This window comes from Helicoverpa armigera, chromosome 25, assembly GCF_030705265.1.
Source record: "Helicoverpa armigera isolate CAAS_96S chromosome 25, ASM3070526v1, whole genome shotgun sequence".
Taxonomy (NCBI): domain Eukaryota; kingdom Metazoa; phylum Arthropoda; class Insecta; order Lepidoptera; family Noctuidae; genus Helicoverpa; species Helicoverpa armigera.
In genome coordinates, this window is record NC_087144.1 from 6,136,196 (window position 1) to 6,158,332 (window position 22,137).

At 39.9% G+C, this 22,137-nt stretch overlaps 4 protein-coding genes across 4 annotated transcripts; 2 read left to right on the top strand and 2 right to left on the bottom strand.

Annotated features, from left to right (window-relative positions):
* Nucleotides 1-8: 8 nt before the first annotated feature.
* Nucleotides 9-7,290, top strand: LOC126055643 (uncharacterized). Its single transcript, XM_049845790.2, has 10 exons — nt 9-263; nt 672-842; nt 1,053-1,130; nt 3,372-3,504; nt 3,760-3,991; nt 4,364-4,553; nt 5,047-5,146; nt 5,749-5,865; nt 6,204-6,328; nt 7,132-7,290. The coding sequence occupies exons 1-10, from the start codon at nt 201-203 to the stop codon at nt 7,273-7,275; spliced, it is 1,353 nt and encodes a 450-aa protein (XP_049701747.1). The 5' UTR covers nt 9-200; the 3' UTR covers nt 7,276-7,290.
* A 514-nt stretch (nt 7,291-7,804) lies between these two features.
* Dpit47 (DNA polymerase interacting tpr containing protein of 47kD) lies at nt 7,805-12,444 on the bottom strand. The gene is made up of 3 exons (XM_049845797.2): nt 12,115-12,444; nt 9,117-9,307; nt 7,805-8,688 (listed from the first exon to the last, which is right to left on the bottom strand). Exons 1-3 carry the CDS (start codon nt 12,262-12,264, stop codon nt 7,875-7,877), a joined length of 1,155 nt encoding a protein of 384 aa, XP_049701754.2. The 5' UTR covers nt 12,265-12,444; the 3' UTR covers nt 7,805-7,874.
* Nucleotides 12,445-12,543: 99 nt separating this feature from the next.
* LOC110382064 (NADH dehydrogenase [ubiquinone] 1 beta subcomplex subunit 9) lies at nt 12,544-13,454 on the bottom strand. Its single transcript, XM_021342540.3, has 3 exons — nt 13,268-13,454; nt 13,054-13,199; nt 12,544-12,910 (listed from the first exon to the last, which is right to left on the bottom strand). The coding sequence occupies exons 1-3, from the start codon at nt 13,360-13,362 to the stop codon at nt 12,732-12,734; spliced, it is 420 nt and encodes a 139-aa protein (XP_021198215.1). The 5' UTR covers nt 13,363-13,454; the 3' UTR covers nt 12,544-12,731.
* A 269-nt stretch (nt 13,455-13,723) lies between these two features.
* On the top strand, nt 13,724-22,137 carry LOC110382051 (N6-adenosine-methyltransferase catalytic subunit). The gene is made up of 13 exons (XM_064041366.1): nt 13,724-14,187; nt 14,551-14,737; nt 15,188-15,312; nt 15,816-15,907; nt 16,174-16,300; nt 16,763-16,934; nt 17,550-17,632; nt 18,514-18,609; nt 19,363-19,507; nt 19,974-20,121; nt 20,865-20,976; nt 21,273-21,339; nt 21,653-22,137. Exons 1-13 carry the CDS (start codon nt 13,995-13,997, stop codon nt 21,777-21,779), a joined length of 1,674 nt encoding a protein of 557 aa, XP_063897436.1. The 5' UTR covers nt 13,724-13,994; the 3' UTR covers nt 21,780-22,137.

The following is a 22,137-nucleotide window of genomic DNA, read 5'->3' on the forward strand; positions in this document are numbered from 1 at the left end:
ATCCAATTATAAATGATATGAAGGTGAAATGGCGTAGCCCTATTATTTTACCAAATGAGTATTAACTTTCCAAGAAGTAGGTACAATGTTTTCTCAATAAAAACTATCAAGGTCAGTTTGGCGATAAGGCAGCCATTTAAATTGGCAATTTGTTTAATTACTCCCGCGCTCGCTACACGATCAGACGCCATGCTTACAAAATGGACGCGCGCATTCACGCATGCGTGCTGTTTCTGTTATGTCTCCTTCTTGTACAGATAACTGTAAGTATTTTTAATATAAAATCATATAAATATGTATCTAATCTACAAACACATAATTTTTAATGCTGAAAAATAAACGTCAAAATCATTAAAAACTAGCTATCTGCAAACGAAATTTCTTTATCGAAGTGAGTGTCCCACGTTGGGCGCCAAAATGATACAAGAATTTTCAGGATCAGTCGGGGTACTTTTTGCATGATTGATTCCTAGATTGCTAAAATAAAACACGCTAAAATCTAGTCTCTACGAGTATCTACAGCTCTCAATAATCAAGTCTCTATTAGCATTCCATATTTTATACAGGTGGTACATTTTACAGTCAACAATATGGACCCTATAGGGCACAGCTTGAAAAAATTGTAGAGTTTAACAGTAGCTTATAACTAAATAATAATCTTCGTAATTTAGCGACCGTACAGCATACGGAACCACCCATGTTGTCAAGAACCCAACGAGAACCTCACGCTGGCTATGATCATAGATGCATTCGAGATCTACGGCCACGACCCCACGGACAAGCTGGACAACCTGTGGCTTTACCAGAATGAAATGTTAAGGGTTAAGACTGCTGAAGACCAGGTACTCCTAACAAGAGCTAGGCAATCATTTTCCTTTCATTATAGGTACCTTAGGGGGGTTGGCTGTTCTCTGTTGTGGCATCTTGCTTCTTTGTGGCTTATCTTTCTCGATAATGTAACATTGCTTTGCACAAGAACACATATACAACCTATTAAAGATGCTTTGCTTGGCTGTCACGAATTATAAGCAACTTACATTTTTGCTCCGCAGTATCTTATCAATGAAAGAATCCACATAGCTACAGATCATTTGGGACGTTTCGTTAAACTCCACATCCAAGAACTAAAGGTAAGACCAATTTCCACAATAAATTCAAAGCACCAAAGAGTCCTTGAAATGGTGATGATGTCCTCCTAGCCGATTGCCGTCCACGGCGGCTGTTCTCATATAAGATCAGCTGCGCAGAACATATTACCTATTACACTACAAGCTGTTGATTTGCATCCGTGCCATAGTCAAGGACGTAAATATGCTAATGATTCTCGACCCAAATCAACGAAAAAATGGGTAGGTAATTTTTTCATGTTTTTTTCTTATTTACGTATATCCGTCAGTGTAACCCAGCCGTACTTTAATTCGGCGCGTGTGTTACTAGCCTTACTACCGCGCTGCGCACTCAGACAAACGCAAACGATACATGCACAAAGCATACGCAACGATCGTTCAATAAAAATCGTATATCATCCAGCCTACCCAAATTCACCCAATCACAGTGCGAGTACTCCCACACACTCGCCTCGCCGCCGCGCCGCTCCCCGCGTGCCCTTGAAGCCGGAACAAACAAGCGCCGACGGCAAGCAGTGTGTTTGATGTCGCCGCCGCTGCTGCGTACGCGCGCTTTGAATTCCGCGACGTGTAGGTACAAAGTGCGAGATGACGGAAAACTACACGAACACGAGTTGGTGGCGATGGTCCGCCTGTATGCCATCAGTGACAACAGTGTACTAACAGCCATCCATCCTCCGAGCCTTTTCCCAATCATGCTGGGGTCGGCTTCCAGTCTAACCGGATCCAGCTGAGTACCAGTGCTTTACAAGAAGCGACTGCCTATCTGACCTCCTCAACCCAGTTACCCGGGCAACCCGATACCCCTTGGTTATACTGGCTTCTGACTACCCGTTACGACTGCCAAGGATGTGCAATGACAGCCGTACATACCTATGTTCCGGGAAATGTTTACCGACCGGGAACCCTCATCACGGAGGGTCATGCTGGTCATGTGACAGACTTATGTGCTAGGACCGTCAACTTAGTGCTTTCGACACAATAAAAACGAATGTGATAGTGTTATGTTAGCTGAAGGACAACCAGCTACCTAGGTACTTCGTCGTGCTCGATTGTGCCAAGAGTGTGAAGGTGACAGCTTTGAACAGTACCTCCGGGTAACTAAACTAGGTAATTTATTTATTTGTACATTTTGTAAATACGTAGTCAGCTTAATCAATTTTATTAGTGTAAATAAGTTGATTTCTTAACCACGCCAATAATACCTACGAGCCGAAAGAATCACCTCGTGCCTACACTTAACTAACACATCTTTCACCAATTTAATCGAAAAGTAAAAACAAAATTACTACGAAATCTTTACGCTGAATGTTAAAGCAAACCGAAAATGTTATCAATCAGCTGTTAACAGGTCAGTGAACTTTCCTTTAGCGCACTAGTATTACGTCATTAATAAGATTTCCGTGTTCCAAGGTCCTAAGACCGTTAAGAAGGAAGCAAAATTTCTAATTATTAACCAATTTAATTCAAAAATAAAAACTAAATCACTGCGAAAACTTTATGCTGAAAGATAAAGCAAAACGAACATTTTATCAATCAGCTGTTAACATGTTAGTGAACTTTCTTTCGCGCACTAGTATTGCTTATTACTGTAGTTAATAAGATATCTGTGTTAAATTTATGCTCAAAAATTAGTACCTAAGTAAAGTAAAACGAAGTTAATGACAATAATGAAGGTGATTTTCGAAACTTTAGGTAAAATGATTGCTATCGCGTATCACTCGGTCTCGCTCGCTCGCGCGCTCGCGCTGTCATGTCGTAGATAAGACACACACATCGACACTCACGCACACACGTAGACATTAGTTTTCTCTGTCTACGCACACATAGCTGCCATCACGCACACACTGTGGCCGCGGGGGAATTCTGTTATGATTTGTGTTTAACCGTGGGCTAAATTCTGAAATACCATGAAATTACAACATCAAAAAAAGCAGCGCATATTAGCTTTTTCCCACCTACCGTAATTCAAATCGATTATTTACGTATTTAATTTTAACCTCCTTGACTATGGCACGGATGCAAATCAACAGCTTGTATATGCACACAAGCATTTGCGAAGACACAGGTGCGCTCTCTATTCCTTCACTCTCATAGTCCATGGGACGGGAATCCGACATGACCGGAAAGGCATCAGACGCAGGACCGACATTAACGTGCTCTCTGATATCAATCACCAACTTCCAGACTTCGGGCTGCTTTGTGAAAGTTTCTAAAACCCACTAATGAACTGCTTTCGGAAAGGTCCTGCTGATCACGTTAGATGACGTCATAGACAACATGCTGACGATGTACGAGAACCACAACTCGGTGGCTGCTGAAAGAAAGGCCACCTACACGGGAGGACCAGTGCCTATGGAGTTCTATATGAGCCAAGGTGAGTTAAACAGAGTTTTAAAAAGAAATTCATTTTTACTAGTTTTTCCCCAGGGGTTTGGATGGATGGATAAAAAGGACCCTCGATGTTGTTCTAATATACAATACCGTCAAGTTTTATTAAAATCAATCCAATTATTTTTGCGTGAAAGAAGAACAAACATCCATACATGCAAACTTCTGCGAGGATTCAATAATATAAAATACCAAATTATAATTTCGAAAATAATCTTGGCCTATAACTTCTGTCCTAAAGAATTTTACTGCGGAAAAAACGTGTACATCTTCATGTCGGAGCTATACAGCGACATTTACAACATGGGCCGAGGAGTTGCACCCTACTGCAAGGACCGGTCCTTCGTGTTCCTCGGCTTCCTGCACTTCCATGACGAAGCCAAGTACTATCTCCTGGACGACCCCAGCATCTCCTTTCCGACGGACAATTACTTGCATGGCTTGGAGTGCCATATAGGCATTTGTGTGTTCAGGTCAGTGTAGCTAGTTTACCAGCCACTAAACCAACACTGCTTCACCACATCATTTTTATTGGTTCCTTAGAATTTAGCCCTGAACTTACAAGATCATAGTGTCTTTAAATCTATGCGAGGCAAGCAGCTAGCACATTTGCTGTTTAAATCTAGTATATGATATGAAAGGAAAATAAAGCAAGGGGACAGGTAGACCTAAGTTCAACCACAGCAAACACTTCAGTACAACTGTGTCCAAAACAACTGTGTTCTTTGGAGTTTTCCATTGAAACTTCAAAGTCAAGAGTTGTTTAAGAAAAACGGACGTATATGTCTTCCGCCAAAAAGGCCAGTTGTTTTTATAGCATCTTAACAACCAATCAACTGCCACAGGTTTCCTTTCAAAAAACTCTTACAAAGAATCCGTGACGTGTCCACATTACCGAAGGCTATCGTCAAATGCGGCACAGAGATGTACAAGCTGCCGCCACTGTCTGCTGCATCCTGCATCATCACGTCAGGCTCCTTTATACTGGACTTCAATATCCAAGGCGTTCGGTACCGGCACCACGACTATTTGCTTGTAAGAACAATTTTGAACTCATGAACTTGAACTATTTTGGCAAACTATAGACTCAAAAGTCGTTATTTATTTATTTAAACTTTATATTATGGAATATATAGAATACCCTATATATATCTATACCTAATCTATTTATCTGATTCTACCTATGTTGTATTCAAAATGTGTTAGTAAATAAAACTTAAATCTATGTTAGTTGCACTTCACTAATTATGCACAACGTCTGACTTCTACCTCATTTCGTGGTTGCATAATTATGTGTGTCTCGTTTACTAGAAAACTTCATTGCTTTTGAATGAGTACGTAACCCTTGGAATTCTCGGTGGCATATCTGTAGTCCATGACCACAGCCCTAAGACTGCCCGCCTCAGACTTTTTGTAGGACACATCAGAACGATACCTTATTTTATCTAGGTACTACAAAAAAACGGTCACCGATTATCGGACGTGATTGTGCAGCCTGAACTGGTTGATTTATTTATATTACTTGCAGACTTTACCTAATGGCAACACGTACTACACCAAAGAACCCCACTCCCCGTTGATCTGCGATCATCACGTCTGCGAGTGGAACTACACTAATCATTATGGAGGTAAGTATGTCAATACTGACCTAAATAATATAGAGGTCTTAAATATTAACTTCTAGACATTATTTTGATACCATAAATATCAATCAGATACCGTCATGTATTATATAAAAATAAGTCGGGTTTTCCTTCCTGACGCTATAAATCCAGAACTCACGAACCGATTTCCACGGTTTTGCATTCGTTGGAAAGGTCTCAGGCTCGGTGAGGTTTATAGCAAAGTAAATTTAGGAAAAATTTCAACCGAAACGCGGGAAAATCTTTTTTCACACACAGCGCCATCTACGAGTGCGAAGCTGCGGGCGAAAGCTAGTACCTACCACAAAAAATTCAGAACTGTCTATGCTGGGCAAAGGGCCCCAGCACCAGCACAGTTAAACATCTACATAGGTACCAACACAGACCATGCCGTGAGCGTGGCGAATTATTGGGCCACCAAAATTTAAAATCGATAGCGATCGACTCGTTACAATTCCATTGATCATCCGACTCCCAATGTCTATTATTTATTCGATACATTTATGTTCGCCAAAAACATTATTTTTACCATCATAACCCATAGCACTAAATATATATTTTTAACTTTTTTCATTTTATTTCTCAAGGTCCGTTCCTAATTCCGGGCGACCCGGGCACTGGTATCGACGCAGTGCCGCCTTACATCGAACCGACACCCAAGACTGACGGAGGAGATGGAGATGAGGAAAACATCACTGTGCCTTGTAAGATCTTGCACTTTCTTATTGGAAATAGAAACGACCTCTTTCCAGGGGCTCGATTCTACTAAGCTAATAATGTGAAAATTGGATCGATTTTTTTTTTTTTTTTTAATTTAAAACTTACATTCAGGCATCAATGGATCATAGATAAATACCTTAAAAAAATGGAATGCCACATACGCTTCAATCGTAATTGAGTCGGGATTGAATCTTAGTTGCATATCAATCGTATGTCGCTAAAGTAGGTAAAATCAGCAGAATCGAACCCCTGATGAGCCTAAAAAGTACAGTCACAGGATTATAGTGCAAACAAATGATTAATGAAATATTTCTGTATCCAGATATCCTTGATGGGTGTTTGTTCATGTACCCACCGAACTACGGGTCCATCGCGGGCAAGAGTTACCTGGATTCCATCGATCTACACGACGACAGGTTTACTTGCAACGCTGCTGGCGGAAATAAGGTAACGATAGCTGACCTTCGTAGACTTCAGATACTCAGACATAAATATTTAAGTCTCTAGGCGACTGTCGATGTTTTATCTTCCTTTTATAAAAAAGTCCCTAGGCGACTATCGATGTTTTATCTTTCTTTTATAAAACACTTTCGTGGAAATAAAACAGAGCATATAAGACTTTTTTGATGCAGTAGTCGCCTAGTGACAAATATCGGTGTATCGTAGTGTTAGGGTATATCGGGTGTGTCGTTCACAATCACATTAAATCATATCGCATATACTTTATGATATTCTATGGCGAATTGTAAAAAAAATAACCTAATCCATTCAGTGGTTTAACCACAGGAGTCATTTTTCGTTTTTATAATTTACAACATCATGTGTAAAGCAGAAGAAGTTAGGAGTATCGTATGTTTTGATCAGTTGACAGTTTTCAAGGGAGAATTTCAGTTGTTTGTAATGACTGACTTTTATATGGTGTTCTAATTTTTGCACATTTTTATTCCATTTACTTTGTTTGAAAAAATCATTTTTTTTATTTTTACGTATTTTTCTTTTATCTTTGTGTTAGTCGACATATATTAACCAGTATATTAACGCATTTCATTTAATGTGATTATGAACGACACACCCGATATACACAGCTATGGGCCAACGCCTCATAAAGGTATTTTGATTTGATTCAAACTGCTTTGCCTCCAAAAACTTTGTGCGAGCAGGATAATCAGATATGAATACCTTAGTAACGAAGACAGTATAATCTACCAAAATATTGTATATAACTTTAATATAATTTCCCATTTCCCCAGGGTCTCTACTGGTACCCGCAATGGATGGGTGCGGCCCCTCACCACCCATACCCTGCCATGGGCGATGATAAGGATTACGAACCCAACGGACCGTTCTACGCGCACCAACAGGGCTACGACATGGACGAACAGGACATTGAATAATATATTATTTTGTAGATTCACTTTTGTTTTATTGCAACATCGTATTAGTTAAAGAATGCCGCTGTGTGAGACTGCAATCAGTCATGAAAATAAGTGTCATGGCATATTATACCGGCACCGCAACAGCACCGCTCCACGCCAGCATTTAACTTGTCATTCAATTTAGAGCATTAAATCGTGTATAGTATTATATATTTCATAATTTCAATATGAAAAAGCCAACGGCAGGCAGTCAGCGCGCTTGCTGCTACCACACAACTCGGCTCGCAGCCCGCGTGCTGCAAGCGAGCGGACCGTAACTCTGAGTCGGCAGCGAAGTCCTAGGCGTGTTCATTAAAACAATATTGAGTTTGCGGTGACAGCAAGCTTACACCTCGCGGCCGATGCGCGGTCGGCGGAGGCGACGCCGTGTTGCAGCTGTGCTGATGCGGTGCCAGTATAATGTGCCATGACCCTAAGAAAAAGAAGTCAAAGTATGAAGGCTGCGAAAGTAAAAATAAATGTTCTAACAAAATGTAAAACTGGATATATTTAGAAATAAAACTTAATTTAGAAATAAAACTTAAAATAAAATATACATAAAAGAACAATATTTACAATTAAATGTAACTTTCCAAAAATCTACGCTCGATACTGGTGCCTCGAGGCAGTACAAAAAACGCGGGTGTACCAGCCTTCAACTCAAAATATTTGACCACTAATAAGTCGCCCAAATTCTTGGTAGGATCAACTATATGGGGCATTTTGTCATAACCTTCGAAATAGACATTGATTTTAGAACAGTTGTACTTATTTTCTTCATCCCATGGCGCGGGGAACAGCTGTTCTAGCTGACTTCGTAACGGCACATTTTCGGGGCAAGCTCTGATAAAGTCCGTCATTTGATATTCTGGATATAGAAGTAAAATTGGCCACCTTAGAATACCATCTTCAACATGTACTATCGCGTCCTGCGCTCCTGGTAAACTAGGTTCTAACTTAGACAAATCTATATCATCTTCATCATCACACTTCGAAATTTTAATTCCTCTTTCAATTATTGCTTTAACCACCAATTCCTTCTGCTCATTCTCCTTCTCACCTTTTCTCTCCTTCTTCCTTTGATCACGTTGTTGTTGTAATGTCTTCTTCTTCGCTGAATTAAGGAGTTCGACAATGTCTTTGTCCTTAGATTCTCCTTCTAATAGCTTTTGGCAGTGTTCAATGCAGACATCGTACTTGGTTATTTCGAGAGCAGCTTTGGCCGCGCGTAATCTTGCCTTGGCATGTTTAGGGTTGAAAGTTAGCGCCTTCTCGCTGTCAAATAAGGCTGATCTGTAGTTCTTGAGATGCCAATGACACGCAGCCCGGTTATTGTATAGGCTTGCATTGATTTCAGCATCGTCGCATCTCTGTTTGATGCCTTCTGTATAACTGTAAATGCAATATCTGTGTTAACAAAAAGTATTTAGGTGCATCCAAATTGGCGGCGCGGCATTTTGATACCCAATTATATGCACAATTATTTAGAGTTAAGTTAATTAAATTAAATTAAATGTACTGTTTTATTTACAACATGTACTATGATATCGTATTATGTATTGCCTCTATTTTGTATTTATAACTTACTGCAATGTGTTTTTCATAAATTCATGATAATGTTCTTCTTAATCTTAGACAACCACACTGATTCATGGCCCACTTCGTCTACAATTTGTTTTAAACTACTTTACAATGAGCCACTAATAACCTTTTAAATTCACTTTCTTCACTTATAGCTGAACTTTTTCTACTCTTGTAGCCAAACCATGCAATATGGTAATACCATAAACTAAACTATCCAAGAAGGATTAATTACTCACCCTAAAATAGCCAATCTATAGTTTTTATGTTTGAAGTTGAAGTTGCCGTCCTCCTTGTAGTTTCCAGCCAGTTCTACTGGTGTATTCTCCTCAGGATCATACTTCAGTTTAGCCAGGCCCTCCGCAAGTGGAGACAGTTGCCCATTTTCTGGTGTTGACTTCATAAAAAATGGATGCTTGTCCATTTCTTCCTGAAATTATAAACATAAAGTGATTTTTTTTCTTTTAGTTATTTATTTACATAGTTATCCGACAAGTACGACACGCGGCGAATTGTCTAAAGCCAAAGCAGACCTCCAACGCAATGTGCGCTTTTGTGCCAATTCTTACTGGTTGGAACTTTGTAAGAGTATTCAGAGTCATGCTTCAACTGGCAACTTTTCTGGCGTATACTCGGTTATTAAGAAAGCGCTGGGCCCTTTACCAAACAAAACAGCTCGCCTAAAGGAAGCTGACGGCTCTTGCATCTTAGATGCGGATCGGCAGCTTCATAGATGGGTAGAACACTACTCAAATCTCTACTCTCAACCCATTGGTGTAGAGCCCGAAGCAGTTCAAATGTTCCCCGAGTTACCTGTTTGCACCGAGCTCGACGCTGTACCTACAGTTGAGCAACTTATTACCGCTATCAACCAGCTAAAGCGTGGTAAAAGTCCGGGAATTGACGGTGTTCTAGCTGAAATTATCAAGGTGCGTTGTGTGGGCCCTATACTCTACAACTTTTTTGTGAAATGCTGGAATGAAGAATACATCCCTCAGGATATGCGCGATGCAAACATCATCACATTGTACAAAGGAAAGGGCGACCGCGGCGACTGCAATTCATACCGTGGAATTTCCTTACTAAGTATAGCTGGCAAACTACTTGGTCGTATGATCCTTTCCAAGTTACAATTGCTAGCTGATCGAGTATATCCTGAATCTCAGTGTGGCTTTCGCGCACAAAGATCTACCACAGACATGATATTTACATTCCGGCAACTTCAGGAAAAGTGTAGGGAACAAAGAACACCTCTGCTAACGGCCTTTGTTGACCTTAACAAGGCATTCGATACTGTGAGCAGGGAGGGACTATACGCTGTGCTGCAGAGGATTGGCTGTCCACCGAAGCTGTTAAACCTAATAAGGCTTTTCCATGAAGACATGAAAGCCTCTGTTGTTTATAAGGGCAATACATCTGACCCGTTTGACATGAGAAGAGGGGTCCGGCAGGGTTGTGTACTAGCACCAACACTGTTCGGTATATTTTTCTCTGTACTCCTCAAAGTTGCGTTCGGAGATAATCAACAAGGCATACTCCTTCACACCAGGGTGGATGGTAAGCTCTTCAATATTTCGCTCCTTAAATCCAAAAAACATCGCCAGGATATTATCGTTGATAGCTTACTGTTTGCGGATGATGCAGCATTTGTTGCTTCAAGCCCATCGCAACTTCAGGAAATGCTGGATAGGTTTAATAAAGCATGTAAGCAATTCTCTATGTCAATCAACGAAAGGAAGACAGTAATTATGACGCAGGGGACTACTGAGATACCCACAATCTCATTGGATGGTTCACCACTGGAGGTTGTTGAAAACTTCTGCTACCTGGGATCCACAGTCACAAATAACCTTTGCCTGGACGCCGAAATAAACAGCCGCATCGGTAAGGCCTCTACGATGTTCGGGAAGCTGAGCGCAAGAGTTTGGCACAACAAATATCTAACAGTTAAGACTAAGATTATTATCTACCAGACATGCATCTTATCCATACTCTTGTATGGCGCGGAGACCTGGACATCGTATGCTAAACAGGAGCGGAGATTAAACAACTTCCATATGCGCTGTCTCCGGCGCATATTGGATATTTCTTGGAAGGATCGAGTAACAAACGAGAAGGTGCTTAGGATGGCGTGCATACCTAGCATAACCGCACTTCTTAAACAAAGAAGATTGCGCTGGCTAGGGCATGTGCAGCGGATGGAACCTTCTCGTTTGCCAAGACAAACTCTCCTCGGCCAAATATCAGATGCCAAGCGACCAGTTGGGCGGCCATTGTTGCGATTTAAAGATAGCGTTAAACGCGACATGGTATCGTTTAAAATCGACCCGAACATCTGGGAAAAACTCTCTGATGACCGTGATAGTTGGAGGAAAAAAGTATCCGATGGAGTGGTCGCGCATGACAGTGCCTGGTTCGATCTGCTCTCCAAAAAACGCGATCTACGTCACCAACGAATGGCACAGCCTCTAACATCACCAGGAACTCAATTTGTCTGCGGACGTTGCGACCGGCGATGTCGCTCCCGTATAGGCCTTGTTAGCCATCAGCGCAAGTGCCAAAGCCAAACCCCCTGAAACGGATGCAGCTTTAATCATCTTTTATAGATGTTATCAGGCCATAGTTAGTTAGTTAGTTAGTTATATACATAGATATTTACAACACAAAAAAAAACTATCCTAGTAGAACAATAAAAAATATATATATATACACTATATCTAAATGGCGTCAAAAAATTCATCCCCACCGCTGTCAACTGGGAGCATACCCAAGAGGCTGGCAGCATTACCTCTTTGGATGGCCATGCTGATCCTTTGTCCGAGGTAATAGCCAGCCTTTTGGTCACGAGAAGCGTCAACCAGCCGCCTAGACAGGTTTTTAAATACAGGGTGTGCGCATTCGGACCCCACGACCCGAGGGTTTCAACCCCATAAACATAAAACTATGTATTTGACTCTGACAATTTTACTTTTGTTATTAAATCTTTTAAAGGGATAATTTGAGCGGGAGCGGATAATTTGATGATTTTCTCCATGGCTAAAAAAGCACTATATATTAATACCTAGCTAATATTACATCAGAATAACATACTATGCTTCCTTTTATCTTAGTACGAGAAGTGGACCTTGGCATGCGGGTTTTCTCAGTTTCACCCGCGTCTTGGGAGAAAATCTACCAATTCCTCCCATAAAAATATAGCCTCTGTCAATCAGGAATAGTTTGGCAACTTTTTCTCACCTCCCATTTGTCCTCGGGCCATCCTTCCGTGTACCGTTTCTTCTCCAGGCTATCAATGAAGTCGTCTAACTCCTTGTCCAGTTTCTGGGCCAGTGCGATCCTCTCCTCTTCAGTCATCGGCTGCTTAAGCCCTGTTCCTTCTTCCGCCATTATTTACAATTTATATACTTCCTAACTAGATTTTACACTAAATTTTTGAATGAAACTGTCTCGATATTAAATAAAACAGTAATTTGTTTTAATATTTATTGCAATTTGTGAATTTTAATATGTTTTTCATGTATTCATATAAATATAACCTCTAAAGCTAAACAATGTCACGTTTCGTACTGTCAATTGCTGTCATTATGACACTGACAGCCCGTTGAGTATTGCTGACAACCAAATTCAGTCCAGTAACACTACGAAAGGCCCAGGCCGGGCCGACCGGTATGCGGTATGATCAAAAGGATGAGTAAACTACATCTCAAATAAATATGAATCTAAGAATTATATGAAGCAATGTATTTTTATATTGCTGTAGAATTAATATTAAGTTGAGAACAAAAAAAAACAGTAATTAATGAATCAAACCTAACATTTACTCACACAAGACAATAAATATCTAACGTTGATATTCAATACAGTTGACCTAAATGCCATTTCTGAATATATTCACATTTGCGAGCTTCGCGTTTTTTAAAGTATTCTGGGAAGTGAGCCTTTTCCAGGGGATGCCAATAATCAAGGACCCAGTCTGGGGGCGTTACAACTCGTTCAAAAGCTACACCACCGGCTTCACCAACAGAATGAGCAACTGGAATAAATAAAGTTTTATTTCAGAAATAGGAGCTCACACAAATGGAGTCTTTCTGAGCATTTTCACTATTTCTACTGAAGTCCAGAGGTGCCTAGGTCTAAAGTAGAAAAACTAAGAACAATAACATTTAACTGACTTACATTTACACGGTGGCAGAGGAGTAGCCTTTAAAAACATTTCATGTTCGCCCACCCACAATAAACGACGCCGCTCCTTAGCATCAGATACATTTCTGTTCTTGTCGAACTCAGCCCTCAAAATAACTTGATGGTAACGTACGACGTTTCTGAAAATAAGGTTTTTGTATTATACTGTACTCATCATAAACCTTTACTCTAACTTTGGCCAGTTTACCTTGCCACATAATATGCTTCGATATTCCTCATAGCTTTTTTGTAAAGAGTACATACTTTTTGCGAGTGAGTACGTAATTCAGGAGCAAAAGGCATTTTAAATAATCAGTTTTAGAAATTGTAACACTTTGAAATTGCGAATTGAAAGAAAACTGTTGTCAAAACCTTGTCATGAGATAAAAGTAAAAACGGATAAAAAAGGTTTCGATAGTGTGCCAGTTTGTGTACACCTCCTGAAGCCACCCTTGAATATGGGATATTTAAGGATCTGCCTACAGCTTAAATGATGACTCCGTGGCAAAACTGCTCTGAAGTATAGTGAAGTGAGTGAGTTTGGAATTTAAAATATTTAAACAAAAAAGTTTTCAGGTGTATTCAACCCCAGGACGTTTCGATTTTATTCCGCACATTGACTCCTCTATTCTGAATCGCCTGTCAAAGAAGATGTTTTGTCAATGTCAGTGTCAAACTCTAAAGTTATTTTGAGAAGCGTCCACTGCGGGCTCGCTGAAGTAAAAAAAGTTAGAAATAACTTTAACAGCTATAAAAAGCCAGTAAAAACGTTACTAAGAATGCATCTTATTTAAAAAACACTTGTTTATTTAAGAGAAGCCAAAGTACGGCTTGTTGAAACCAACTTCGTCGTCATTGCAAGTGGCAGCCTGAATGGTTATAAGGCCGGCTAACTATTTTCTCATCGTATGGCATTTGTATTAAAATAAACAAACATGTCGGACGCTTGGGAAGAGATCCAAGCTGTTAAAAGCAAAAGGAACAGTCTACGCGAGAAGTTGGAGAAACGTAAAAAAGAACGTCAGAATATCTTGAGTTCTAATTTGGTTGGCGGCGAGAAGTCTGAGGGATCGCCCGGCGGCGGCAAGGAGCGCTCCACAGCTAGCCCGTCAACACTAAAGCATGAAGGTATCTCAACCTTTTATTTATTACTAACTTCCACTATTTTCCCGCTTCTTGAGGGCACTACTTCCAGCACCTATACAAAAAGTGGCCTATATATAGCTATATCAATACCAAATTGCATTATAGATCTTGCAGCAGTAGCATAACTAAGTATACATACGTACACTTACAAACTTTGAAGTGTGATTATTTAAACAAAACTATAGATACAAATTTATAAAGTTGCTATAGGGCAGAGAAGTTATTGATTGTTTACGCTATTTACATACTAAGCACACATAAATATAGAAACAAATATATCTAAAGTCACAATTACCTCTCGTTAATGAGACCTCGATACTAACTAACCATGCATTACTTTTTCAGTGACACCAGATAAGCCAAAAGTAGTGGTCCCATCGGCGTCCTTAGAGGTGCAACTCCTTCAAGTGTTGTCGGACATGCAGTTGCAATTACCTGCCACAGCCAGCGCACTCCTGCCCGGCCTGGGTGACGTTGATGCAGGGATTGTAGCCAGCCTGCTTCAAAAGTTCGCTACTCAGAAGCTTATTACGTAAGGAGTATTTAATGTTGTTGTCTTTGGAATATTACATATTTCTTTCAGAGTACAAGAACATTCCATACTCAAAGGTTTATATAAGGTTTAATAGGTGTATATAAGGCTTAAAGTTTATATAAGGTTTAATAGGGACCCGCCGATAAATTAGGACTGTAGTGTCTGTCACTAGGCTTATACATGATATAATGTACTATTGTTGCCACTAGAACAACAAATACTTTGAACTAGAATGAAAATAATATTTAAATAAAGGGGCCATTAACATTTTACATACCACTTTATTTATCATATTGATTTCTTAGCAGTTTTATTGAAAATGGCATAGAAGCATTTATGCGCAAATCTCACTAACACAATAATGGCAATTTTTAACACACATGTGTAACTTGAAAGACCCCAATTAACACTATGAAATAATCGATAAATATATAATCTGCATTCCAGGATTAAAGAAAGGACAGAGAGCACAACAGATGCAAGCATAGAGGTTGTAAGTGCCGAGTCTGTGAGACTGGCCGCCGTGCTAGCAGCACTTATGGAGGAACAAACTTCTGGCACTAAGAGAAAAGGTTGTCCTCTTTGGTTCAATTATTTGTCACTAGCTTTGGCATGCAGTTTGGGAACTACTTGCTTATGGATGAAGAGCAGCCTAAATGTAACTCTGATGTGACAACCTCGATGGTGCAATGGTCACCATGCCGGAATGCCGTACCTGAGGTCCCGGGTTCGATTCCTGGTTCAGTCGACATTTGTGTGATGAACATGCTTGTTGGTCTTAGTCTGGGTGTTATAATATGTATAATGTAGCTATATGTAATTTATCAGTTGTATTAGCACCCATGACACAAGTTAATTGATAACTTAGCATGGGGCTAACCGACCGTGTGTGAAAAGGTGTCCCGACATTACATTACATACGTATGTATAAGCCATATTACAGTCAAGTTTCATCTCAATCAATCCCGTAGTTTTGACTTTCAACATATGTTCATCTTTTTTAGGGACTTTCGAATTTATTACATGAATGTATTACCAATTATTTTTTATCCTTAAAATTATTTTATTGTTGCAGGTGACAGTAAATCAGAAGAAAGCACAAATCCTAAAGTATCAAAAACAGCCACAGATGAAAAGAAAACTGGCAAAAACGACACAGATATCATGGTGAGTAAACATTAATTCATATGTTTTGAAATAATAAAGTATTACACATTTTTAACAACATCACTTACAGATGTCCCAAAAAAGGCGAGGTTCTCAATTCAGATGTTTTTATATTTAGAAATAAATTTTTCTAACCCTCTGTGTTTTGGCTACTACTATCAATATAGAGGAATCATTTTTTTTTATATACCTTAAGAGCTCCATACTGCTAAATGCGGGTGAAACCGCGAGAAACAGGTAGTGTATGTTTTCTTTTTGTATTGCAGTCTTTACTAGCAATGCCGTCGAGCAGAGAGAAAGCAGTTAAAAGAGTGGGTGAAGAGATAATGGATTTGCTCAGCAAGCCAACTGCCAAGGAGAAGTCACTGGCTGACAAGTTCAAGAGTCAAGGAGGTTTGTAATTTTTTTTATTTGCTTTATGGTCACTTGATCTGGAAGATGGTCTGTTGAGTGGTCCTAAAGGCTTCTATACTAATTTAGTAGAAGACAGTTTTTGTTTGTATAAAGACTCTGAAACTACTGACCCCATTAGAATAAATCTTTTACAGTTGAGAATTATTCCTGAGTGTCGTTATTCAGTGGTCAAAATATACCCTATGACACTCTCATTTTTTCCATGTCATTAGTTTCCATGGGACGCGGGTGAATCTGCGAGAAAAAGCTACTTATCAACATGAATGCACTGACCAGTATTCTAAGCTATAATTCAGCACACATGAAGTAACACAAATATTAATAGTACCCGCAGGAGCACAAATAATGGAGTTCAGCATTCTTTTTTTTAAGTATAATGTATTTCATGTAATTATTTTAAATAAAAAACAATAAATACATAAAATATGAATCTTCCCACAGGAGCACAAGTGATGGAGTTCTGTCCTCACGGCACCCGCGCGGAGTGCGAGCGAGCTCGCGGCGCCGACGCCTGCAACAAGCTGCACTTCAAGAAGATCATACAGCCACACACTGATGAGGCACTCGGAGACTGCTCCTTTCTCAACACCTGCTTCCATATGGATAGCTGCAAGTATGTATTTATCGTCAGCTCTTTTATTGCACCACTGTAGTGCGTAGGAAAAGGCGTTAAGCACCACACTTTCTCAAAGAATATTGCTGTTCAGATTTTGTAAGAGGAAACAAGGCCTCTCCGGTTCTTCTTCTTTCGTGTTAATGACATGTCATATATTGAGACTACACTATGTCAGCCCAATATCGAGCGAGAGCACGGCCGTATGCGCTCATTAAGTCCTCCCGCGAGCAAGTTTCAGGGTGCAGTGGACATGCTATTAAGCAAACCTTGGCGCGTTCGGTCCCTGGATGGGTGACCATCTTGTCATGGCGAGTTCGTCCGTTCTTCGGAAGGCACGTTATATTGGCGAGTCGCAACTGTCCTTGTCCGCTGGACCCAGAAAGTTTGACAACCTCTAACTAAACATTCTTAAATCCCAATGGTATCAGGTGGACGACGTCTGATAAGCAGTCACTCTATGAAAAACGCTGATCCATACCCACGGGTTAGACTGGAAACTGACCTCAATATAGTTGGGAAAAGGCGAGGCAGATGATTTAAAAAATCTTGCTACGCAACCTTCATTGAAATCCGTCTTGTTTTGTTTGTTTAATTCAACATTATTTTCAACAGATACGTGCATTATGAAGTGGACAATTCAGACCCGAATGTGAGCGCCCCCAAACCTGCCGAGACTGCGCCCAAGGCACATAATGGTAACTAATTATTATTACTCCTAACTATCTATAAATAAAACAAGTATGAGGGCGCGGGTTCGCGGTTCCAGGTCAGGCAAGTACCAATGCGACTTTTCTAAGTTTGTATGTACTTTCCAAGTATATCTTAGACACCAATGACTGTGTTTCGGATGGCACGTTAAACTGTAGGTCCCGGCTGTCATTGAACATCCTTGACAGTCGTTACGGGTAGTCAGAAGCCATTAAGTCTGACACCAGTCTAACCAAAGGGGTATCGGGTTGCCCGGGTAACTGGGTTGAGGAGGTCAGATGGGCATTCGCTTCTTGTAAAGCACTGGTACTCAGCTGAATCCGGTTAGACTGGAAGCCGACCCCAACATAGTTGGGAAAAGGCTCGGATGATGATGACCTATAAATAAAACAGAACTTGTTAGTGAAAAATACGAATGTACGATAATGTATAGTGAGTGCACTTGTGTCTGCGCAAATGCTCGTGTACTATAATATGTCCTGCGCAGTTGGCTGATCTCCTTACATAAGAACAGCCGCCGTAACCGATAATCGGCTAGGAGGACGATCATGTACAAGTTTTAACTAATATTTTTGACGTGACAACGTCTTATAAATCGATGGAGCTAAGGCTAAGGCTTGAAGTGCAAGCGAGAGCACGTAACGAGCGACAAAGAGGCACAATCGGCCTCCGCGTTCGGCAGCGTTGTCACGTTCAACTATCGTCAGTAAACCGAATTTACTGACCGCCGTTTTTTTAAATAGGCCATAACACTATGTTCTTGCTGGTTTTAAAGTTATCTGCCAAATAATGAAGCTAAGCGCTCTTCAAGAGCTTTCATGCCAAAAATTTTGTACATGAAAAAATTACTATTTATAATTGTTTTCAGGGACCACAGTAGCGACAAAGCCAGATGGCGTGTTAACGCTCACACCGCCACAATGGATACAGTGCGACCTCAGATATCTTGATATGACGTTCTTAGGTTAGTAATATATGTATATGTATAACTAGCTTCCGCTCGCGGCATCGCCCGCGTAGTGAGTTTATTAAAAGTATTCTATGTATTAATCTAGGGTATCACCTATGTACATACCAAATTTCAACCAAATCGGTCCAGCCGTTTTTGCAAAGAATAACAAACATACCTATTCACAAAATTTCACACTTATAACATTAGTAGGACCTAGGATATTAGTAGGATTTTCTGATTCATTTGTATCTTGATACTAGCACCTATTGCCTTTGTGTATATTTAAAAGACCCAAAATAACAGTTTTGTGAGTTTCGAAGAATTCATTTCGCTACTATATCATTACTTTTTAGGATTCCCTATCACTATGACATAAACCATGATGGCTAGACAGTTGACATTTTCACAGATTATGTATTTCTGTTGCAACGTAGCAAATTCTGTAAACTAGAATAAAATAAATATTTCAGTAGACTCCCATACAGAAAACGTGATATCTTGATCCTTCATGAGAGAGGTTGACTCGCACTTTTCCGCATTTTAGTTTACATACCAACATACTATGTGAAATTTTAAAATTTCACTTCTTTTTCTATCGTCACAGGCCTCCTCTCACACAGAGAAGGTACAGTAAACTGCACATCAGTGGTAACTGTCATGCACCTTAACTCAATAGTAATAAGTACGATTTTCCTATAAAACTATTACCACTGACCTGAAGTTGACTGTACAAGTCAAAAAGTAAAAAATGTTTCTTGTCGTCAGGTAAGTTCGCAGTAATAATGGCGGACCCACCGTGGGATATTCACATGGAGCTACCATACGGTACCATGTCTGACGACGAGATGAGATGTCTGGGAGTGCCACAGCTGCAAGACAGTGGCCTTATATTCCTCTGGGTGACGGGCAGGTAAATTGCAAAAAATGTTACCAGCATCAAACATACCTAAGTCAATTTTTAAATTGTTCTGTTAAACTATATGATGCCTGCCTGCAATTGCGCAACTGGCCGTAATTATATTTAATACTAACTTTTGCCCGCGACTTCGTTCGCGTGGAATAGTGACTTCCGGCAGATTTTTGGTTTGACCAATAGCCATCTATATGCCCGGAATAAATGTTTTCTTTTTTTGTATTAATAACTATCCTATGTCCTTTCTCAAGTTCCAAACTATGTCTGTAGCAAATTTAAAAAAAATCGGTTCAGTATAGGCGTGAAAAAAAGGCAGACAGACATTCAGAGTTACTTTCACATTTATGATAATTAGTTAGGATATACGTGACAACGTCTATATAAAGAAAAAAATAATACGTACTAACTAATGTACCTGAACTTAAAGAATATTGTGATAAAGAACTGAATATTAATTCCATAGAGCGATGGAGTTAGGCCGGGAATGCCTCAAGTTGTGGGGGTACGAGCGCGTGGACGAGCTGATCTGGGTGAAGACCAACCAGCTGCAGCGAATCATTCGCACCGGCCGCACGGGGCACTGGCTCAACCACGGGAAGGAACATTGTCTCGTACGTATTCGGGGCAAACTGGCCGATTCCAGTTCGCACCAGTTAACTTTGCATTTCTGAAGTTAGGCATTTGAGTCTTTGCGCACCTGTTCGTACAGGGGTACTTGATTCTGCTAAGTTATTAATGTGTCAATTGGATAATAATGGAATCTCAATAGCAGTTTTAACCTTAGCGGGTATTCTGCTACTAATATAAGACCAAACATATTCCAGTGACATTCCATTGGTTTGCCATTGGTCTATAATAGGGTAGTCTAATTTACAGTCAAATTGCAATTGTAAGCAATTGCATTTGCAGACAATATGATTCATTATTGAATCACAAAAAAGAATATAAACGTTTATTTAAAGAAAAAATAGCGGAATGCCACATATGCTTGAGTCGTGATTGGATCTCAGTTGGATATGAATCGTATGTCGCTTAGGTAAAATTAACAGAATCGAACCTCTGGCTGTCTTCAGATCGCACCAATTCACTTTGCATTTCTGAAGTTAGGCATTTGACTCCTTGCACATTTGTTCGCACAGATATTCTCAAGTAGCTTTGTGTGTCAAAATGTAGCTAGTGTTGTCTGTAAGATAGTCAAAAAATGTATTAACTATTGCGCATGTTTGAGCAACATACGGCTAACTTCAGAAAAGCAAAGTAACGTGGCGCGAACTAAACGATCTGTTTTTCTAAGTGCCGTAATTTTGGCGGCTGAATTTTTTTTTTATCTAAACTCTATTTTAAACGTTTTCAGGTGGGTATGAAAGGCAGCCCGGAAAACTTGAACCGTGGCCTGGACTGTGACGTCATCGTGGCCGAAGTTCGCGCCACCTCGCACAAACCTGATGAGATCTACGGCATTATTGGTGAGAACACATCTATACTAATATTATAAAGCTGAAGAGTTTATTTTGTTTGTTTAGCCTTCCTCGATAAATGGACTACCTAACACTGAAAGCATTTTTCAAATCGGACCAGTAGTTCCTGAGATTAGCGCATACCTCATGAACTACTAAACTGAAAAAATCTTTCAGTGTTAGATAGCATTGTCGAGAGAACCGATAAACAAATTTTTTGATAAGATATTTTTTACCCAGGTGCACGAACTTGTGTATCAACCAGGTTTTTGAAAATAAAAATTAACACATAACTTTTCTTGCAGAGAGGCTTAGTCCTGGAACCAGAAAAATAGAACTGTTTGGCAGACCACACAATGTTCAACCTAATTGGTGAGTAAATAATGTGGAGTTTCACTAAACGATTTTTCTAGAATTCCACATTGAATGTAAAATATAATCCCTTGCGGTCCTTTGCGGCGCGAATTTTGGTCCTTCGGGAAATATGTAGGCACAATCACTTTAGAATTTGATTTAAGTTTTTAAAAACCATCGTTTAAAAACGACGTCTATCGTCAAACTAAAGTAACTCAAAATTAAAATCCTATTCTCTGGATTTCTAGATAGGTACATATTTTACTTTTAATTTTTCTTTCCATCTATTTTTTTACTTTTTTAACCCTAACAAATGTACTCACTTCTCTAGGATAACACTCGGTAACCAAGTGGACGGAGTGCGGTTGGTAGACCCGGATTTGATCGGTGCCTTCAAAAAGCGTTACCCGGATGGCAACTGCATGGCACCGCCGCCGCCCGACCCTGGCCTAGCCTAGCTTAGTATTATACTTATTCTAGAACTTTTAAGTCTTATAATATGTTGCAAAAAACTGGTTAAATAAGTTTAAAAAGCTTTATAAATATGCTCAGTTTTTTTACTGTCTAAGGCCCAAGTTCACCGACAACTAAGGGTCGGTTCATATCTAACGGAATATGCGTCGCGTATTATCGGTCGCGTAACGCCAGAACTGACAAATATACGGTAAAACATTCAATCATTCACACATAACTGATGATGCGTTAGTGCGTCGATCATACATTTACGATACGCTCGACGCATTTTCCGTCAGATATGAACCGACCCATAAACGTCCGTTTTTCTTAAAACAACTGTGTAATTTGAAAATTGAACGT

Bases quoted from the DNA above. Each gene is read 5' to 3' on its own strand.
- LOC110382064 (XM_021342540.3), bottom strand. From the start codon at position 13,362: ATGCCTTTTGCTCCTGAATTACGTACTCACTCGCAAAAAGTATGTACT. The intron at 13,200-13,267 runs GTAAACTGGCCA...CCTTATTTTCAG, and splicing joins GAAGCATATTATGTGGCAAG to AAACGTCGTACGTTACCATC. The intron at 12,911-13,053 runs GTAAGTCAGTTA...TATTTATTCCAG, and splicing joins TCCTCTGCCACCGTGTAAAT to TTGCTCATTCTGTTGGTGAA.
- LOC126055643 (XM_049845790.2), top strand. From the start codon at position 201: ATGGACGCGCGCATTCACGCATGCGTGCTGTTTCTGTTATGTCTCCTT. The intron at 1,131-3,371 runs GTAAGACCAATT...GCTTTCGGAAAG, and splicing joins TCCACATCCAAGAACTAAAG to GTCCTGCTGATCACGTTAGA. The intron at 3,505-3,759 runs GTGAGTTAAACA...TCTGTCCTAAAG, and splicing joins GGAGTTCTATATGAGCCAAG to AATTTTACTGCGGAAAAAAC.
- Dpit47 (XM_049845797.2), bottom strand. From the start codon at position 12,264: ATGGCGGAAGAAGGAACAGGGCTTAAGCAGCCGATGACTGAAGAGGAG. The intron at 9,308-12,114 runs GTGAGAAAAAGT...TTATAATTTCAG, and splicing joins GGCCCGAGGACAAATGGGAG to GAAGAAATGGACAAGCATCC. The intron at 8,689-9,116 runs GTGAGTAATTAA...TTGCATTTACAG, and splicing joins TATAGATTGGCTATTTTAGG to TTATACAGAAGGCATCAAAC.
- LOC110382051 (XM_064041366.1), top strand. From the start codon at position 13,995: ATGTCGGACGCTTGGGAAGAGATCCAAGCTGTTAAAAGCAAAAGGAAC. The intron at 15,313-15,815 runs GTTGTCCTCTTT...TTATTGTTGCAG, and splicing joins TTCTGGCACTAAGAGAAAAG to GTGACAGTAAATCAGAAGAA. The intron at 15,908-16,173 runs GTGAGTAAACAT...TTTGTATTGCAG, and splicing joins AAAACGACACAGATATCATG to TCTTTACTAGCAATGCCGTC.